Source organism: Myotis myotis, unplaced genomic scaffold, assembly GCF_014108235.1.
Source record: "Myotis myotis isolate mMyoMyo1 unplaced genomic scaffold, mMyoMyo1.p scaffold_m19_p_4, whole genome shotgun sequence".
In the NCBI taxonomy this organism is placed as follows: domain Eukaryota; kingdom Metazoa; phylum Chordata; class Mammalia; order Chiroptera; family Vespertilionidae; genus Myotis; species Myotis myotis.
Window position 1 is genome coordinate 11891653 of NW_023416346.1, and position 14914 is coordinate 11906566.

General features: G+C 58.8%; 2 protein-coding genes across 4 annotated transcripts in view; one reads left to right on the top strand and one right to left on the bottom strand.

Annotated features, from left to right (window-relative positions):
- Positions 1-4596, bottom strand: part of FLNA (filamin A) — a 28384-nt gene extending 23788 nt beyond the window's left edge. For all 3 annotated transcript variants that reach the window (XM_036304070.1, XM_036304069.1, XM_036304068.1), the window contains exons 1-2: positions 4457-4596; positions 873-1360 (exon numbers count right to left, since the gene is read on the bottom strand). In XM_036304070.1, coding sequence (XP_036159963.1) covers positions 873-1245 — 373 coding nt within the window. In that variant the 5' untranslated portion in view covers positions 1246-1360; positions 4457-4596. The remainder of the gene's footprint in view (positions 1-872; positions 1361-4456) is intronic.
- Positions 4597-9334: 4738 nt separating this feature from the next.
- On the top strand, positions 9335-11628 carry EMD (emerin). Its single transcript, XM_036305766.1, has 6 exons — positions 9335-9549; positions 9725-9832; positions 9995-10075; positions 10293-10426; positions 10794-10840; positions 10923-11628. The coding sequence occupies exons 1-6, from the start codon at positions 9468-9470 to the stop codon at positions 11242-11244; spliced, it is 774 nt and encodes a 257-aa protein (XP_036161659.1). The 5' UTR covers positions 9335-9467; the 3' UTR covers positions 11245-11628.
- Positions 11629-14914: the final 3286 nt, after the last annotated feature.

A 14914-nucleotide genomic window follows, 5' to 3' on the forward strand; every position in this document is an offset into this window, starting at 1 on the left:
GGTTCCACCTTAAGAGCCAGGGATGCTACAGTAGGCCCGGTCAATGCCAGCATCACCAGCCCAGTGACACGGACACTGGGCTGGCAGTGAGCCCAGCACACGCTGGAGTACCTCCCAACCAACTCCTGCATTTGAGATGCAGAAAAGCCAAGTCCTACATAGAAACAAGAGTTTGGCCCAAGTTCAACAGTAATTCAGTGTTTCAGTAGACGACAAACCAGCTCCCTTCACTGGCTGACACCCAGACTCATTTCACGTTCTGTTTTGCTAGCCATGCCCTTCTCTGGCCTCCTAAGTTCCCTGGCAGAGATCTAAACTGGGGGTTAGAGCCATCTCTGAGGAGGGGGGGGGCATCTTCCAAGACCAGAAAAAGCTGAGAGCCCTAAACAATGGAACCCGCAAACTCTAACTCCCTTGTTTAGCAACCACAGGGGAACCTGAAAGTCAGAAGGCCCTCTCCAAAGTGCTGCAGGAGGTAGAGAAACCGGGCCTCCCGCTGCACAGGGATGGGACACTGGGCGCAGGGCCAGAGCCTGGCCAGTGCCCACCCCCAGGCCCTCTCCCACAGCAAGCGAAGGGGCGGGGGCACGGCCTGCGGAGGATGTGAGCTCAGCCTGGGCGCGGGCCAGCCGGGGCGCGGCGGGCGGGGGCGCGTAGCGGTCCGCACAGCAGCGGGGCGAGCCTGCCAGCGCGCCTTTGTTCTCGAGGCCCGGCCCGCGCGGAGCCCCTCAGCCGGGCTGGGGGGAGGGGGCCGAGAAAGCACCACGACTCGGGGAGGGTGGCTGGGAGGGGTCTACCCAGGGGAGATGGAAGGACATGCGGAGCCCCCCGCCCTCGCCCTCCCGGCGCCACGGGGCGGCACGCGCCCTCACCGATGGACACGAGCTTGATGCTCTCGCGGTCCAGGAACTCGAGCGCCACCGACACGTTCTCGAGCTGCATCTGGCGGAAGGTGGGCCTCTGGTTGTGCTTGCGGTGCATCTTTTTCTGGCTGAGCACCTCGAGCAGCGCGATCAGCCGCAGCCCGTCACTCAGGTCCGTCTGCAGGTTGGCGATGCGCTTGCTCACGCATTTGAGGTGCTCATTGCACCAGCGCGTGAATGTGTTCTGCTGGATTTTCTTCCACGGCGCGTCCTCCGCCAGGTCCTTCTCGGTGGCCGGCATCTCGGCGTCTCGCGTGTCGTTACCGCCACCCGGAGCCGCGCCCGCCGCGCTCTGGCCCGCTCGGGAGTGGGAGCTACTCATTTTGAGGCGCGAGGAGCCGATGGGCGGTGCTGCAGCCTAGGCGAGGGGACGGCCCTTTAATTAAAGTCGCAGGCACTCCGGCGTGCAAGGGGCGATGCAGACAGCGGAGGTTGCGCTGTGGAGAGAGCGAGCCCTTTAAATGCGGGCTGGGGGCGGGGCTGGGGGTGGGGTCACTATGGGGCGTGGTCATGGGGTGGGGCTTTGGGGGTGGCCCGCCCCACCTCGCTCATTGGAATGCCCCCCAAAGGCCCCCCCTCCCGACCCGGGCAGTTTTGAGTCGACTCCCCCAGCCCCCCGTGCTCCGAGGAAGTTTCGTTGGACCCCAAATGGGGCAAGGACGGCCTCACATCAGCGCTGCAGAAAACCCTGCAGCGAGGAAAGGCTGAGCAGCTTCTGGCTCTGGACCACTGGGCCTCGGTCTCCAGCGAGCATGCCATACAAGGGACTTTCCTTCCCCAAGGCCCCTAGGGCCATAGCGATAGCTTGCCCTGCGTGAGTCACGTGGGCTCCGCCCCCTCCCGGCAGCACATCCCTGACCCCACCCCCCGGGGCTCCAGCGTGGGGGTTCCCCAGCCACACCCTGTCCGGTGCCCCAGCAGCAGCCGGGAAGGGGCTGATCCTAAGGGTGAGCCCTTGGAGAGCACGGTCTGGGCCAGGCACTGCTGGAAGCACATGCCCCACACCTGGGAAGTGGCTGCTGGCAGGGCCCAGACCCTACACTGCCTCCCAGGCTGCACCCTAGACCCTTTGCTCCCGGCCAGGCATTGCGCTCTTCACAGCTCTGGTCTGTGCACCTGCGCCTACAGGTCCTTACTGCTTCCCTCCCTCCCTGCTCCACTCGGGAGGAAATGGGGCACTGGGCCAGGAGGCTGCCAGCACTCCAGGAGCAAGCAGTCTTAGAAGGGGCCCGGTGTGCCAATGGGCATTGGCAGAGGGCACCGCGTACGTGTGATGTGAGCACAGACAGCAAGTGTCTGCCTGGGGTTGCTGTCCACCTGGGGTACTAGGGGTTTCCTCTCCTGTCTAACTGGTTCCAGAGCCCAGTGTGACCCAGGAGGTGGCCAGGCAGGAAGCCCAGGGGCCCTTCCATTGGCTCATGGCTTCCAATAAGGCTTGGCAGGCTCTGATCACCTGGGTCTGGGTGGGCTTCAGTGCTGTGGCCATGCAGAGGGGCCCCTTCTGAGAACAGGGTGTGGGCAGGGGACTGAGAGGGACAAACCAGAGAAGGCTGCTAAGGCCTGGATTGTGTCGCCAGGGCAATGGGGAACTACTCGCTCAAAATTAATTTTTTAGTAGATAACTCTGGCGACAGTGAGGAGGCTGCTGTGGGAACATGGACACCAGCAAAAGGCCTGTTGGAGACGCTCACTGCCACCCTCTTCAGTCAAGAGAAGCCCTTTTCCCCAGAGTGGGCTTATTCCTCCCAGTCCCATGTGCCTCCCTTCTCCAGTATGTTCCCTTCTTTAGGTCTCTGTCCCTCCTACTGGATTCTTAGATTGAGCTGCAGACTAGCCATAATTCAGTTATCTGCTAAAGACCAGTGGGACAGCAAGCCCTGGTTCAGCCAGCATGTCATGTCCAAATATGGTTGACTCTTGCATGACTAAGTGCCTGCATTACCCACAGTGGGGCTATGGTCCCAGCCGGCATCTTCCCTACCCCCCAGCATGCTCACGTAGGGGCTACCTGTCACACGACTGGTTTTCCCCACCAATGGTAGTGGTAGAGACTCCCAATCTGAGGCCCACCTCCTGCGCACTCTCCCCTCTCCCGAGCACTTTCAACCACACCTGCACAAAACTCCACACCAGTGTCTTGTGAACTGGAGTGAAGGTGGGAGGGAGAGCTGTGAAGGGGGAACCCGGATGGACCCCTTCCTGCCAGGCTCCATTCAAGACACGCTAAGTTGTCCTCCAGCTCCCCCTGTCCCACTGGAAAGCAAGTTCCCAAGGACAGCATGACATTAAGAACTGATTTTCTTTTCACTAAGTGCCGTCCAACTGGATCGTCTGTGTTCATTCCTTAATCTTCAGAGAGCAGGGAAACTGAGTCAGAGTAACCAGCCAGCACTCAACTCTAACAGAAAAGTGGGCAGAAGCTAGGTGTCCTGGCTTCCAGCCCTAGGCTTTCCCTATTTGGGGGAGACAGGGCTGGGGGTGTAGAGGGTTCTTGTCCCTAGGGGACATCTTATCACCACCAGATGGCGCCCCATCACAAAGCCCCCAGATCAGGCAGTCTTTGGAAGCCTAAATCCAGCTCTTTCATATTTTCCCTTATTTGGAGTAGATTCTTGGATGTTAGACACACCCCGCCCCCCACCCCGCCCCCGGCCCTGAGACCCCAGGCCAGGCCCTCCCACTGGGGCGCTTCAGCTGGCCAAGAAAGCCTCAGAATGGCACAGTGGGAAGAGACCTGGGTTGCCCAGGTGCTGCAGGTGAGGGCACTCATTTCTAAGCTCCCACCTTGGCCATGCAGCCTGGAGCACGTGCAGGCGGGCCTGCCAACAGACTTCACCTACTTTTCCTGAACCTGGGAATCTGGGTATATTGCTGCTCACATCCTAGCTGGCAGTGAACAGCCAGCTCAGAGCCAACCTGGGACAGAGCCCAGGGCCCAGCCCAGGAATCTGGCCTGTCTGAGGAGATCCTGCTTTCCGTACCTGGCTGAAGCCGTGACCTGGCCCCCATGGAGTGCAGCAGCCCCAGGCCAGCTCCCCTGTGCCCAAGGCAGCTGGTGCCCTGAGGATTGGTGCCAACGAAGAGCCCACTGTTGCCCTCCCAGGGGGCACACTGGCTGCCTAGTGTCCTTCCAGTTGGTCAATCACCTTCCACCCACACTATTCCCTGCTCTTGGGGCAGCTCGTGGACACCCACACAGTTATGCAGTGGCCAGCGCATGGGCACCCACATGAGCCCATATCTTGCCAGGAGCTCAGACACGCTCTTCCTCAGGGACGCCCGTGGCCTTGGGCTCCCACACTCCTGGGTACAGACACAGCTTCTCGAGAATACTAGGGAAGGCAGCCTCTGGGTAGCGCACTCCCAGGAGCAGGGGGCGCCTCCCCAGCGTTCACGCTCAGGCACCTCAGCTGCACTTGGCTGGGTGTTGGGTGCACGCCGGCGCCTGCGTTCTCGGGCTTCACCGCGCGCCTTCGCCACCCCCGCCCCGAGTCCGGGAGCAGCGCGGTCACCATCCCGCGCGGAGGCCTCACCTGCTGTCCCCTGCGGGCGGCCCTCAACCGCAGGGTGGCGCCCGGCTTGCCTACGCGCCCGCAGCCGGCGCCTCGGGATTCCGCTGGCGTCCGCCGCGCGCCTGGAGCCTCTACGCGAATGGGCCGCCGCCGCCGCTTGCCTTCTTGTTGGCCGCACCCCCGCCCCGCGCCCGCCCTGCACCCGGCCGGCCCGGCCCGGCGAAAAAGCCTTAATTGGTAAAATCGCCCAGGAGCGGGGGAGGGGGGCTGGGGGGCGGGGGCGCGCCGTGAGCTCAGGCACCCAGGCTGCCTGGCGACGTGCCCCCCCCCTCGATGAGCTCACCGCCCTTCGAGGACCGCTGGGGTGATGGGGGGGCTAGGTTCTTCTAAAGAGCCCGTGGGGTCTGCAGGGCCCACGTCTCAACACAGCTAGAAAGGCCACCTCCTCCAGGGAGCCACCCAGGCATGGCCCTGCCTTTGCCCCAAGCCTGGACTGGCCAGTAAGTGGGATTCTGTCCTCTGGGGTGGAGGGGAACAACAGGCCTTTGCAGGTATCCACTGAATGCTTACCATCCGCAAGGCCCCAGCGGGGCAGGAATGCCTGGTGAAGCTTGCCAATTGGGCCCCTGCTGACGGATACTGAATTCTTAGGAACACGATCAGGTGCAGTCCCGAAGCTTGGGAGCGTGCGGTGAGGAGCAGCCTAAAAGAGCCAAGTGTTTGTGAGCTGGGTGGGCACAGCCACACCCTGGCTCTGCCAGGCTCCCTCTTCCTCTTCTCTGTGCCCATTTCCTGGTAGCTTCAGATTCACCCACATAAAGCGGTATCGTTTTAACATTTTGCCCACAATAAGAACTACTTTTTATATCCTGAGCCAGTATGTGTGCGCACACACACAGACTGACACCAAAAATTGAAACATTTCACGAAACTACCCTCCCTTAGTACCTATAAAGCACTTTGGTATTTTCTATTCTGTTCTACTTCATTAAAAGAAGGGGCCCAGCTGACATGGCTCAGTGGTTGAGTGTCGACGTATGAACCAGGAGGGTTCGATTCCCAGTCAGGGCACATGCCTGGGTTGTGGGCTCGATCCCCAGTGGGGAGTGTGCAGGAGGCAGCCAATCAATGATACTCTCTGATCATTAATGTTTCTAATGAATTTGGTGTCTACAGTGTAACATGAATGGGAAGGCGTTGTTCACCCTCCAAGCCTCCCTTGCCAATGACCTTTCTACCTAGCCCCATGGTGGGATCTCCCAGCAGCGCCAGGGTTTCCATTTCTCACTGCTTGCTCTCTGGTGGGGTTCCCCACCACTACCACTGGGGAGGGCGGTGGATTATCATCACTTGATAGATGAGCGGCCTGAGCTCAGCTCCATTGGGTGGCTGTGCTGGAGCTCATGGCCACGGCTGTCCTTCAAGGAGGGAAACTCACCTGCCACAGGCATTGTCAGGGTTACAACAGGTGAGGGGGCATGAAGGGGGCAGTGGCCAAGTGGCTGGATCCCAGGCCCCTCACCTCCATTTGAATCCTCTCTTTACACTTCTGCGTCCCTCCCCCTCCACACATACAGTTCTTCTTCACTGCTGCTTCCAGGTCTGGGGGGAACGAAGGTTTGTCCAGCACCAGCTGTTTCCTGGTGTTAAAAAAATGTCATAAATGAAAGACCTTTTCTCCTTGTGTTGAAGATTTTGGAAAACCACTAGAATCAGCTCCATCCCTGCTGCCAAGGCAGGCTGACTCTCCAACTGGCTGTGCCAATGGCTCCCAGATACACCAATGGTTCCAGGGTTGGAACACAAGGCATTCTTTGAGAGGCTTTTGGTTCGCTAACCATTCACTGTTTTATATTGCTTGTGACAATCTTCCTTCCACACACACACATTTTCACAATAATCACCATCTTATGACTTTTGTTACTCTCTGAGCTGCTTCAAAGAATTCAAACACTGGGGAAAACCCAAAGGCTCTCTAACATCCCTGAAAAGTTCAGTTTTGTCCAGTGCTAAAGTATGAAGGAGATTCTGATATTACGGAAAACATGAATAGCGCAGGGAACAATCATGTCCTTGGACATGGATGCTGAGAAATGTATTCGTGTTGATATTATTTTTCCTTACAACTTTCAATCTGACTGGAATTGCATGTTATACAATATACTGCTTGGAAGCCATTCCCTATCCTTAAAGGAGAAACTGTCTTCTTTTTTGTTTGTTAATCCTCACCTGAGGATATCCTTCCATTGATTTTTAGAGAGAGTGGAAGGGAGGGGGAGAGAGAAACATCCATGTGAGAGAGACATATTTGTTACCTCCCATACGCGCAGGGCCAGGGATTGAGCCTGAAACTGAGGTACTTGCCCTTGACCATAATTGAACCCAGGACCCTTCAGTCTGCAGGCCAACGCTCTATCCACTGAGCCAACCCCTCTAGGGCGAAACTGTCTTCTTACTCTGGACTTGGTGACTTCCTAGCCCTTTCATCCTGGCTGTGGTTCCATATAAACTCCTCTTGAACTCTGCCTACCCTTCCCAGGAAGACTCCCTTGGAGGTCCCAGATTTCCTTCAACAGCTCCTCTGAGGACTTGGAACCCCTGCTGGGCCACAACTGTCCAGGTCATTGCCATGAGGACTAGGTACTGGCTGGGGGAACAGTCCATTGAATGAATCGCTGCACTTGAGGCCCTTGGGCAAGTCTCTTACCTCTCTGGTCTCCTGGTTTCTGCTCTATGTGATGGGGGTGATGCAGGGGGCCTCTCAGCTCTGATGGTCAAGGGCTCCCCCTGGTTTCTGGTGGTCTGGGATGGGTCTGCACTGCAGTGGGGCTGTACTTGGGCTCCAGGAGCCCACAGGGTAGGCGCAGGAGACCATCACAGATCAGCCTCCTGGTGCCATCTATGGTGGGACCTCCTAGTGGGACAACAGTGGGGGACATAAAAGGCCGAGTGCCGAGGCAGGTGCCGGGGGAGGGGTGTTCCTTGGGGAGACGGCAGACCTAGAATTCCTTGACCTCATAAGGAAACAGCTTGGATGCATACAGGGAGGGGTGGCATGGGGGAGGACTGAGCCTCTGGGACATGGGCCAACATTGCAGAAGAAGGCTTGGAGAGGTGCTGGGGAATCTGATCTTGCCAAAACCCAAAATTCCACGAGGCAGCCTCTGAGCGGCCCAGAGCCCAAACGCCATCTCTCTCCCTGCTCTGAAGCCATACACGTGTCTGGGGACTCACAGGTCTCCTCTTCATCTTTCAGGAGACAGAGCAGGCCCCACCTTTACTCTAAAACCAAGTCAACAGCAACTCTTCTGAGGGTCTTTGTATGCAGTCAATCCAGAGGCCCATGTGTTTACCACTCTGTCTGGCAACCTTCTCCCCTCCATGGAGAACTGATCTGTGACCCTCACTAGCTGGGCCAGCCAGCTTGTCTGAACCAGAGCCCACCTCTCTTCTGCTCCCCATCACCAGCTGTCATCCATGAGACCAGGGACAGCACCTCATTTCCCTATGTTCCCAGTTCTAGGCCTGCCTAGGGAGAGGCACCTCAGTTGGCTGTCTTTGTTTAGAATCTCCACGGGACAGCTTTCCAATCTCCATGGGACAGCTCTTGACTGACAAAGGCCCTTACCAACTCCTAGTGACAGTCCAGGCTCCTCAGTAGGCCTTGGTGCTTTCTGTGGTTGGCTCCTCTCAGTCCCTGGGCCCCCTGTCCTGGGGTGGGGGTGGGGGCTAAATTTTCATGGCACTGAAACCCACACACACCCAGGTGCTCAGAGCCTGCCAAGCCTATTGGGAGCCCTGAGCAGGCCACTCTGGGTCTGGAAGGGCCCCCTTGGCTCCTTGTCTGGTCATCTCCTGGGTCACACTGGGCTCAGGGGCCATTCACACAGGAGGGGAAACCCCTAGTGCCCCAGGTGGACGGCAACCCCAGGCGGACACTCAATGTCTGTGCTCACATCACACGGTGCCCTATGCCAGTGCCCATTATTGGCACGTCCGGCCACTTCCAAGGCTGCTTGCTCCTGGAGTGCTGGCAGCCTCCTGGCCCAGTGCCCCATTTCCTCCCGAGTGGAGCCGGGAGGGAGGGAAGCGGTGGGGACCGCAGGGTGCAGGTGCACAGGCCAGAGCTATGCAGACAGGAAAGCTGGAGGGGAACAGGGGGGTAGGTGGTTGGGGAGAGGCCTGGGGGAAGCCTAGGGCCTGGGCTCTGCCTGGGGTCGCTTCCCAGGTGTGGCACACGCACTCAAAGCGCTTGCAACAGCGACTAGCCCGGGATCTGCGCTTTCCAAGGGCTCACCCTTAGAATGGGCCCATTCCCGGTACTGCCCGGGCAGCCTGCCGGGGTGCGGCCCGGGAAACCCCTGATTCTCGGTAGCGGGGAGTGCGGGGAAGGGGCGAGCCCACGTGACTCAGAGAAGGCAAGCCACGCCATGCGCACCAGCCCCACCCCACTTGCAGGCTCTGGCCGGTTTCTGCCGGTTCCACTCACAGGGCCCCACTCCTCACTTCTCGCCCGAACACACCAGTGGGTGACGTCTGCGCTCCCCGGCCCCGCCCTCCTCGCATGTACAGGGGGGTCTACTCTCATTGCCCTCGCGCGCAGGCCCCGCCCCTCTCTCACGTCCAGCCCAAACTCCACAGCGTGTGACGCCGGGCTCGCCGACCCCTCCCCTTTCCCTCGGCGCGCAGCCCCGCCTACTCCTACGGTCCAACAGGTCCGAGCTGCTTCGGCTCTTCCCGAGGGCGCGCAGGCCCCGCCCCTCTTTCGCCTCTAGCCAATCCCGCTCGTTTGTGATGGCTGGGCTCACCCGCCCCGCCCCGCCCACTCCCGAGGCCAGACCGGTTTGCGCTGGCTGCTTCCCAGCGGACTGGCTCCGCCCTGCGCGGCGCGCGCACCCCGCGACTGTGACGCAGGCGTGACGCGAGTGCTGCCGCTCCCGAGGCACTCTGCTGCCACCGCCGAGCTCCGAGGCAACCGTAGCTAGGCCCGTGTCGCCAGGCCCGGGCAGCCACTAGGCCTCCGCCTCCCGCCATGGACGACTACGCGGTCCTCTCGGACGCTGAGCTGGCCGCCGTGCTGCGCCAGTACAACATCCCGCACGGGCCTGTCGTGGGTATGCGGCGGCGGGCGGCCCCCTCCCCTTCCCGTACCCCCCCTCCCGGGTCCCCTTCTCGGGCCCCCCTCCCGGGCCCCAGCCCGCATTGCGCGCCCCCTTCTGGGACTCCCTCCCCAGGTTTTGGGCCCCCGTTCCTGACCCCCTCCTTCCCCTGCGCCCGATGTCTGGCCAGGCTCCACTCGCAAGCTCTACGAAAAGAAAATCTTCGAGTACGAGACTCAGAGGCGAAGGCTCTCGCCCCCGAACTCGTCCACATCCTCATTCTCCTATCGGCTCTCCGGTGAGGCTCCCCCACCCCAGGGCGCCACCTGACCACCTGTGGGGACGTGTTTTGCGCTATAGGGAGGATTGGGTTGCGCGGGTGTGGCAGGGACGCTGGCCGGGAGGGGCGTGAGGAAAAGAGCTTGGGGGCAAATGGTCCTACTCCCCCTCCCCCATTCAGACTCAGATTCGGCAGCATCGGTGGACTCGGATATGTACGATCTGCCCAAGAAAGAGGATGCCTTACTTTATCAGAGCAAGGGTAAGGCAGCAGTGGGATGGGCCCTGACATCAATTCCACTCCCTCAGGGATCCCAGTGTTAGGGAGAACCTGAGACCACAATCCCCACTGTCCCTCACCAGCCCTGGAGGGGAGCAACTGTGTCACAGGCCCCAAATAGGATTCAAATTAGGACCACGGGGCCAGGTGGGGGACACCACTGCCCCCTCTACTACCACTACCTCCCCTCTTTCCCAAGGCTACAATGATGACTACTATGAGGAGAGCTACATGAGCACCAGAACTTACGGTGAGCCTGATTTTGCCGGCACACCCAAGGGCTTCCGCCAGCCCTCGGCTTCACTTGCAGATGCTGACACCTTTCACCACCAGGTGAGCTAGCTGCCGGGCACCCTGTACTGAGGTACAACCTCAGGGGGTCATAGCTGGGTTTGAATAAACCCAGGGGGCCCCTGGGTGCAAATGGCGCTGTCAGAACCGTTTGACTAGAGCTCATGGGACATGCTTTGCACCCCGGTCTGGGATCTAGGTTTGAGCTCTTTCTGAGAACCCTGGGGCAGAAGGTAGTGTGCATGCAGCCAGGACAATTACTGAGCAAGTGGCAAAGCCCCACGGACATAAGGCCAGAAATTCAGAAGGGTTCTGGAGCGGGGCAGGCCAGCCAGGGTAGTTTGGACAGAGAGATGACAGGACCACGCTGACCCCGACAGTGTCTCTTCACCCTGATTCTCTTCTTCAGGTGCGTGAAGACAATTTTTTCTCTTCAGAAGAGGAGGGCAAGAATAGGTGAGTAGTGGGGAAGGCCAGGGGCCAGGATGGATTCTGGGCCCAGATCCTCCTGGCCCATCTGCTCCCCTCTTTGCCTCAGGGAACGCCCTGTGTATGGCCGGGACAGTGCCTACCACAGCATCGCGCACTACCGCCCAGTTTCCAACATCACCAGAAGCTCTCTGGGCATGTCCTATTATCCCACCACCTCCTCCACCTCTTCCATGTCCTCAACTTCATCTTGCTCCCCCTCATGGCTTGCCCGCCGAGCCATCCGGCCAGAAAAGCAGGCCCCTGGGGCTGGTCTGGGCCCGGACCGCCAGGTCCCACTCTGGGGCCAGCTGATCCTTTTTGTGGTGTTTGCTGCCTTCCTGCTCTTGGTTTACTACTCCATGCAGGCTGAGGACAGCAACCCCTTCTAAGGAAACACCTGAGGGTCCAGCTGGCTTCGTGGCCAGCTGCTCATGGAAGTGCTGGCCAACTGCCTTAGCAGTATTTGTTGGGGGGAGGTGGGTGGGGGGCTTTTTGTGTGTGTTCTAGCTTGTGGGTGCCTTGTCCTATCTTGTCCTGCCTTGGAGGCAGCAGACCTGGGCTCTCTGCAGCATGGTGGGCCTGGGCTGACCTTCCTCCTGACCCTGCTTGCCTCTGACCCTTTAGGGCCCAGGAGGGCAAGACCCTTCTCCTGAAGAGGAGAACATGGTTGTTGTCATTGCATGCCTCCTGTTGTTGTCACCTTGTTGGGGGATTAACCAAAGGCCACCCTGACTTCTGTTTTCGTGGACACACAATAAAAAGTTTATTTTTAACGTGTGGGCTCTTCTTGCTGGGGAAGGGGGTGGGCTCCTCTGCCTGGGGCCTCTGCCCTGGGTCTCAAAGATCCCCACCTGGCTTTGACGACTCTCCTTCTTTGCTCTGGGCACATTCTACCCACAGACACATTTGTGCTTTGCTTGTGGGGCCTACTCCCAGACCTCTTGTAACTACTTACGAAAATAACTGAAGCACCATAGGTTATGGAAAGCCCAGCTGGAAATGCAGGTGAGGCTGCGCGCACAATGCTGGCTGCAGGTGCTTTAACCAGGAAGAGCTGATGCTGACCTTGGTGTCTAAGGGGCAGCATGTATTCGGTGGGCCTCCTCTTCTGGAAAGCGGCTTGTTTAGTGACACGGGGAAGTCATCATCATCTGAGATGCCCCGCCATCTCTGGGTAATCCGATTCTTCAACTGACTATTCTTATTTATCTCCAGGTTTTCTGCCGTGGGTATTTAATCATCCTCAATATTTACACGTATTTATAACAGGGGGTACTGAGGGAACCCAGGGTAGAATGGCATGTGAGGCTGTGCATCCTGTTGGTGCACTGCCAGCACAAGTTGGGAAAGCACATGGGCGTGTGCTCCATGCAGGCAGGTGGGAAGCAGAGGTGAGGCCAGGCTTCCAGGACAGGTGGGGCCCTGACATCACTCGGTCTTGCCTCTGACCAGCCCCTGGCTACAGGTAGTAGGACTCAGCAGGTGCCAGCCTCTCACTGGACACAGTGCCCATAAAGTACCCATGGGCTCCTGAGCCTTCGGGGCTCTCGACTGGCTATGGCCACACAGCAAGCTCAGGTCAGGGCTGGGACTGGGACCCACCTACCCCCAGCTCCTGGCCATTTCTCTTTGCTGGATCCTAGTCTCTCCCCACATTTTTAAAGAATATACTTTTATTGGTTTCAGAGACGAAGGGAGAGGGAGGGAGAGAGAGAAACATCAATGATGAGAGAGAATCATTGATCAGCTGCCTTCTGCACGCCCCACACTGGGGATCGAGCCCACAACCTGGGGATGTGCCCTGACCGGTAATTGAACCATGACTTCCTGGTTCTTAGATTGGTGCTCAACCACTGAGCCATGCCAGCTGGACTCTCTCCACATTTTTTGTGTTTTCTTAAAAGTAACACATGCTTTTTGTGCAATTAAAATATACAAAATGAAAGAAATGAATTGCTTCTATTTTTCTCACCACTCCCACAGCTGCAGCCTCCCTTGTTTGCTGCAAGCCACTCCCACCTGGCTCATCCCCAAGTGCACAGACACCTGTGGCACGGACTCCCCAGACTTCAGACGCTGCCCCTCGCCATCCTAGTGCAAAGGCTAAACCTGGATGCTCTATGGGTGGAGTGGTGGTAGGCAGGGGCAGGGAATGCTGCCTCATCACTGACAATAAGGCCTGATGGTCAGATCAATGAGCCTGTAAGAGGGGGAGGGGCAGAATAAGTACACTAGAACCCCAGAGGGACACAGTGACAGCTTGTGTCAGCAACTGATCCCAAATCAAGTATATTAGGAGGGACCCCCCACAAGCACTGCCTGGGGCTGCTGTTGCGCTGGAAAGGTATGTGGAGCCTAGCGAACTCCATGTGGGGCCTGGGGAAGGGCAAGGTTGATGTGTCAAAGCTGCGGTGGAGAAAAGGGACAGCATGAGGAAGGGGAGCTGGGCTGGGGGCATCCCCAGGAAGGGAAGAGATGGCATGGCTTCTGGGTAGAATGGCTCCAAGTCTCTGGTCCTCCATCTGTTTCAGGAAAGACAGGGAGGCTAGGTAGATGTGCTGGGAAACCACTGTGGTGTCTAGCATGAGAAAAGAGGCAACACCCACATGACATAGTCTCCTCCTTCTCATTCATTTACTCCCCATGGCCAACCATATGCACTCAGCACCATGTGCCAGATGGAGGATTGCTAAGGGGCTTTCAGCCTCCTGCCCCGGGGCTCTGAGGACACTCCTATCCCAGGGAGTTCTGATAGCTCCTGAGGAGGTTGGATCCCCATCCCAGGACTCCCCCTTGGGCTTGGCTCACTCCCCAGGGCATCATGGGATCCTGAGTGCTCTTACACCCCTCCGGTGGTCCCCAGGGCTCTCCACACCCAACCCCTAGAGCTCTGGAGGCCCATAAGGGCACCTGAGTGCTCCCTAGTGCTCTGGGCACCACAACCCAAAGGTTTTTGAGTGCTCCCTGGGCCCCCAAGGGAACCCCAGGCTTGAAGGTCTCCACCTAGTATTTGCCAGGGCTGGGACTACTTCCCTTCCTTGAGAACTCCAAGGGGACTCACTTCCCAAAAGCCCCCTAGGACTCTGGGGTTCCCCCTGTACAGCAACTGAGGGTTCCAGTATTCACAATGCATGACTCAGGCCTCTGATCCACTCCCCTCTTCCTGCCCAAGGGCACCAGCAAGGCTGGGGACACAGGAGGGGGCAGCAGCCGCCTACGGTCCAGCAGACCATGTCTCTGCTTCCATTGGGGGTACCACCTGAGCCGAATCCTGTTGGGGCCTTGGACAGGACAGCGTGGGCAGTGCAGGTGTCTGTGGGAGGAGCTGGATGCACCCTGAGAGTGGGAGGTTGAGAGAGGAGTGCCCTGGTGGTGGCACCACTCCTGATCTCCCCCATGAACTTGGCCTCCCTGAGAAGGTCCAGGTGTGCCCTTGCCTTGACCCTCATGCTGCATACTAGCCAGCTGTTGAGCTGGAGAATGCGCCTACTGAGTCCTGTGGGTTCCAGCACCAAGCAGGCAGCCTTCAAGACAACACAATGGATGCACATCCTGCGCTCCATGAGGATGGACTGGCGGGGGCTCTGAGGGTCTTAAAGGACTGGAAAGTGGCTATGGACCCTCGCTGTTACTGCCCCTGGGGCTGGACTGCTGCCCTAGGCTCTGGGTGTCCAGTCTCCACAGTAAGCTCTGCCCCAGGGGACGCTGGACACGCCTGAATAAAGTTAGGTCCCACCCCCTGGCTCCCCAATTCGCTCTCCCACTGTCCTCAAAGGCAGGTGTATTCTGGAGGCTTCTAGAAGCTACCCAGGTGGAGAGGAAACAGGAGGAGGCAGACCCCGGCCCATAGAGGTGCAGCACCAGCGGGGGAACAGAGATCCCCCCAAGGCACCCCTTCTCCCCTCGGCCCAGTGGACCCCCAGGACTCTGCACACACACCGCACACCTCCCTTCCCTGAGATACCAGAGCCTCCTGCCTCCTCCTAGGCTGGCCCCTCCAAGAGGAGACAGTCCTGCCCCCATCCTCTCCCAATGCCTGCCTGGTGGGCCCCCGACGGA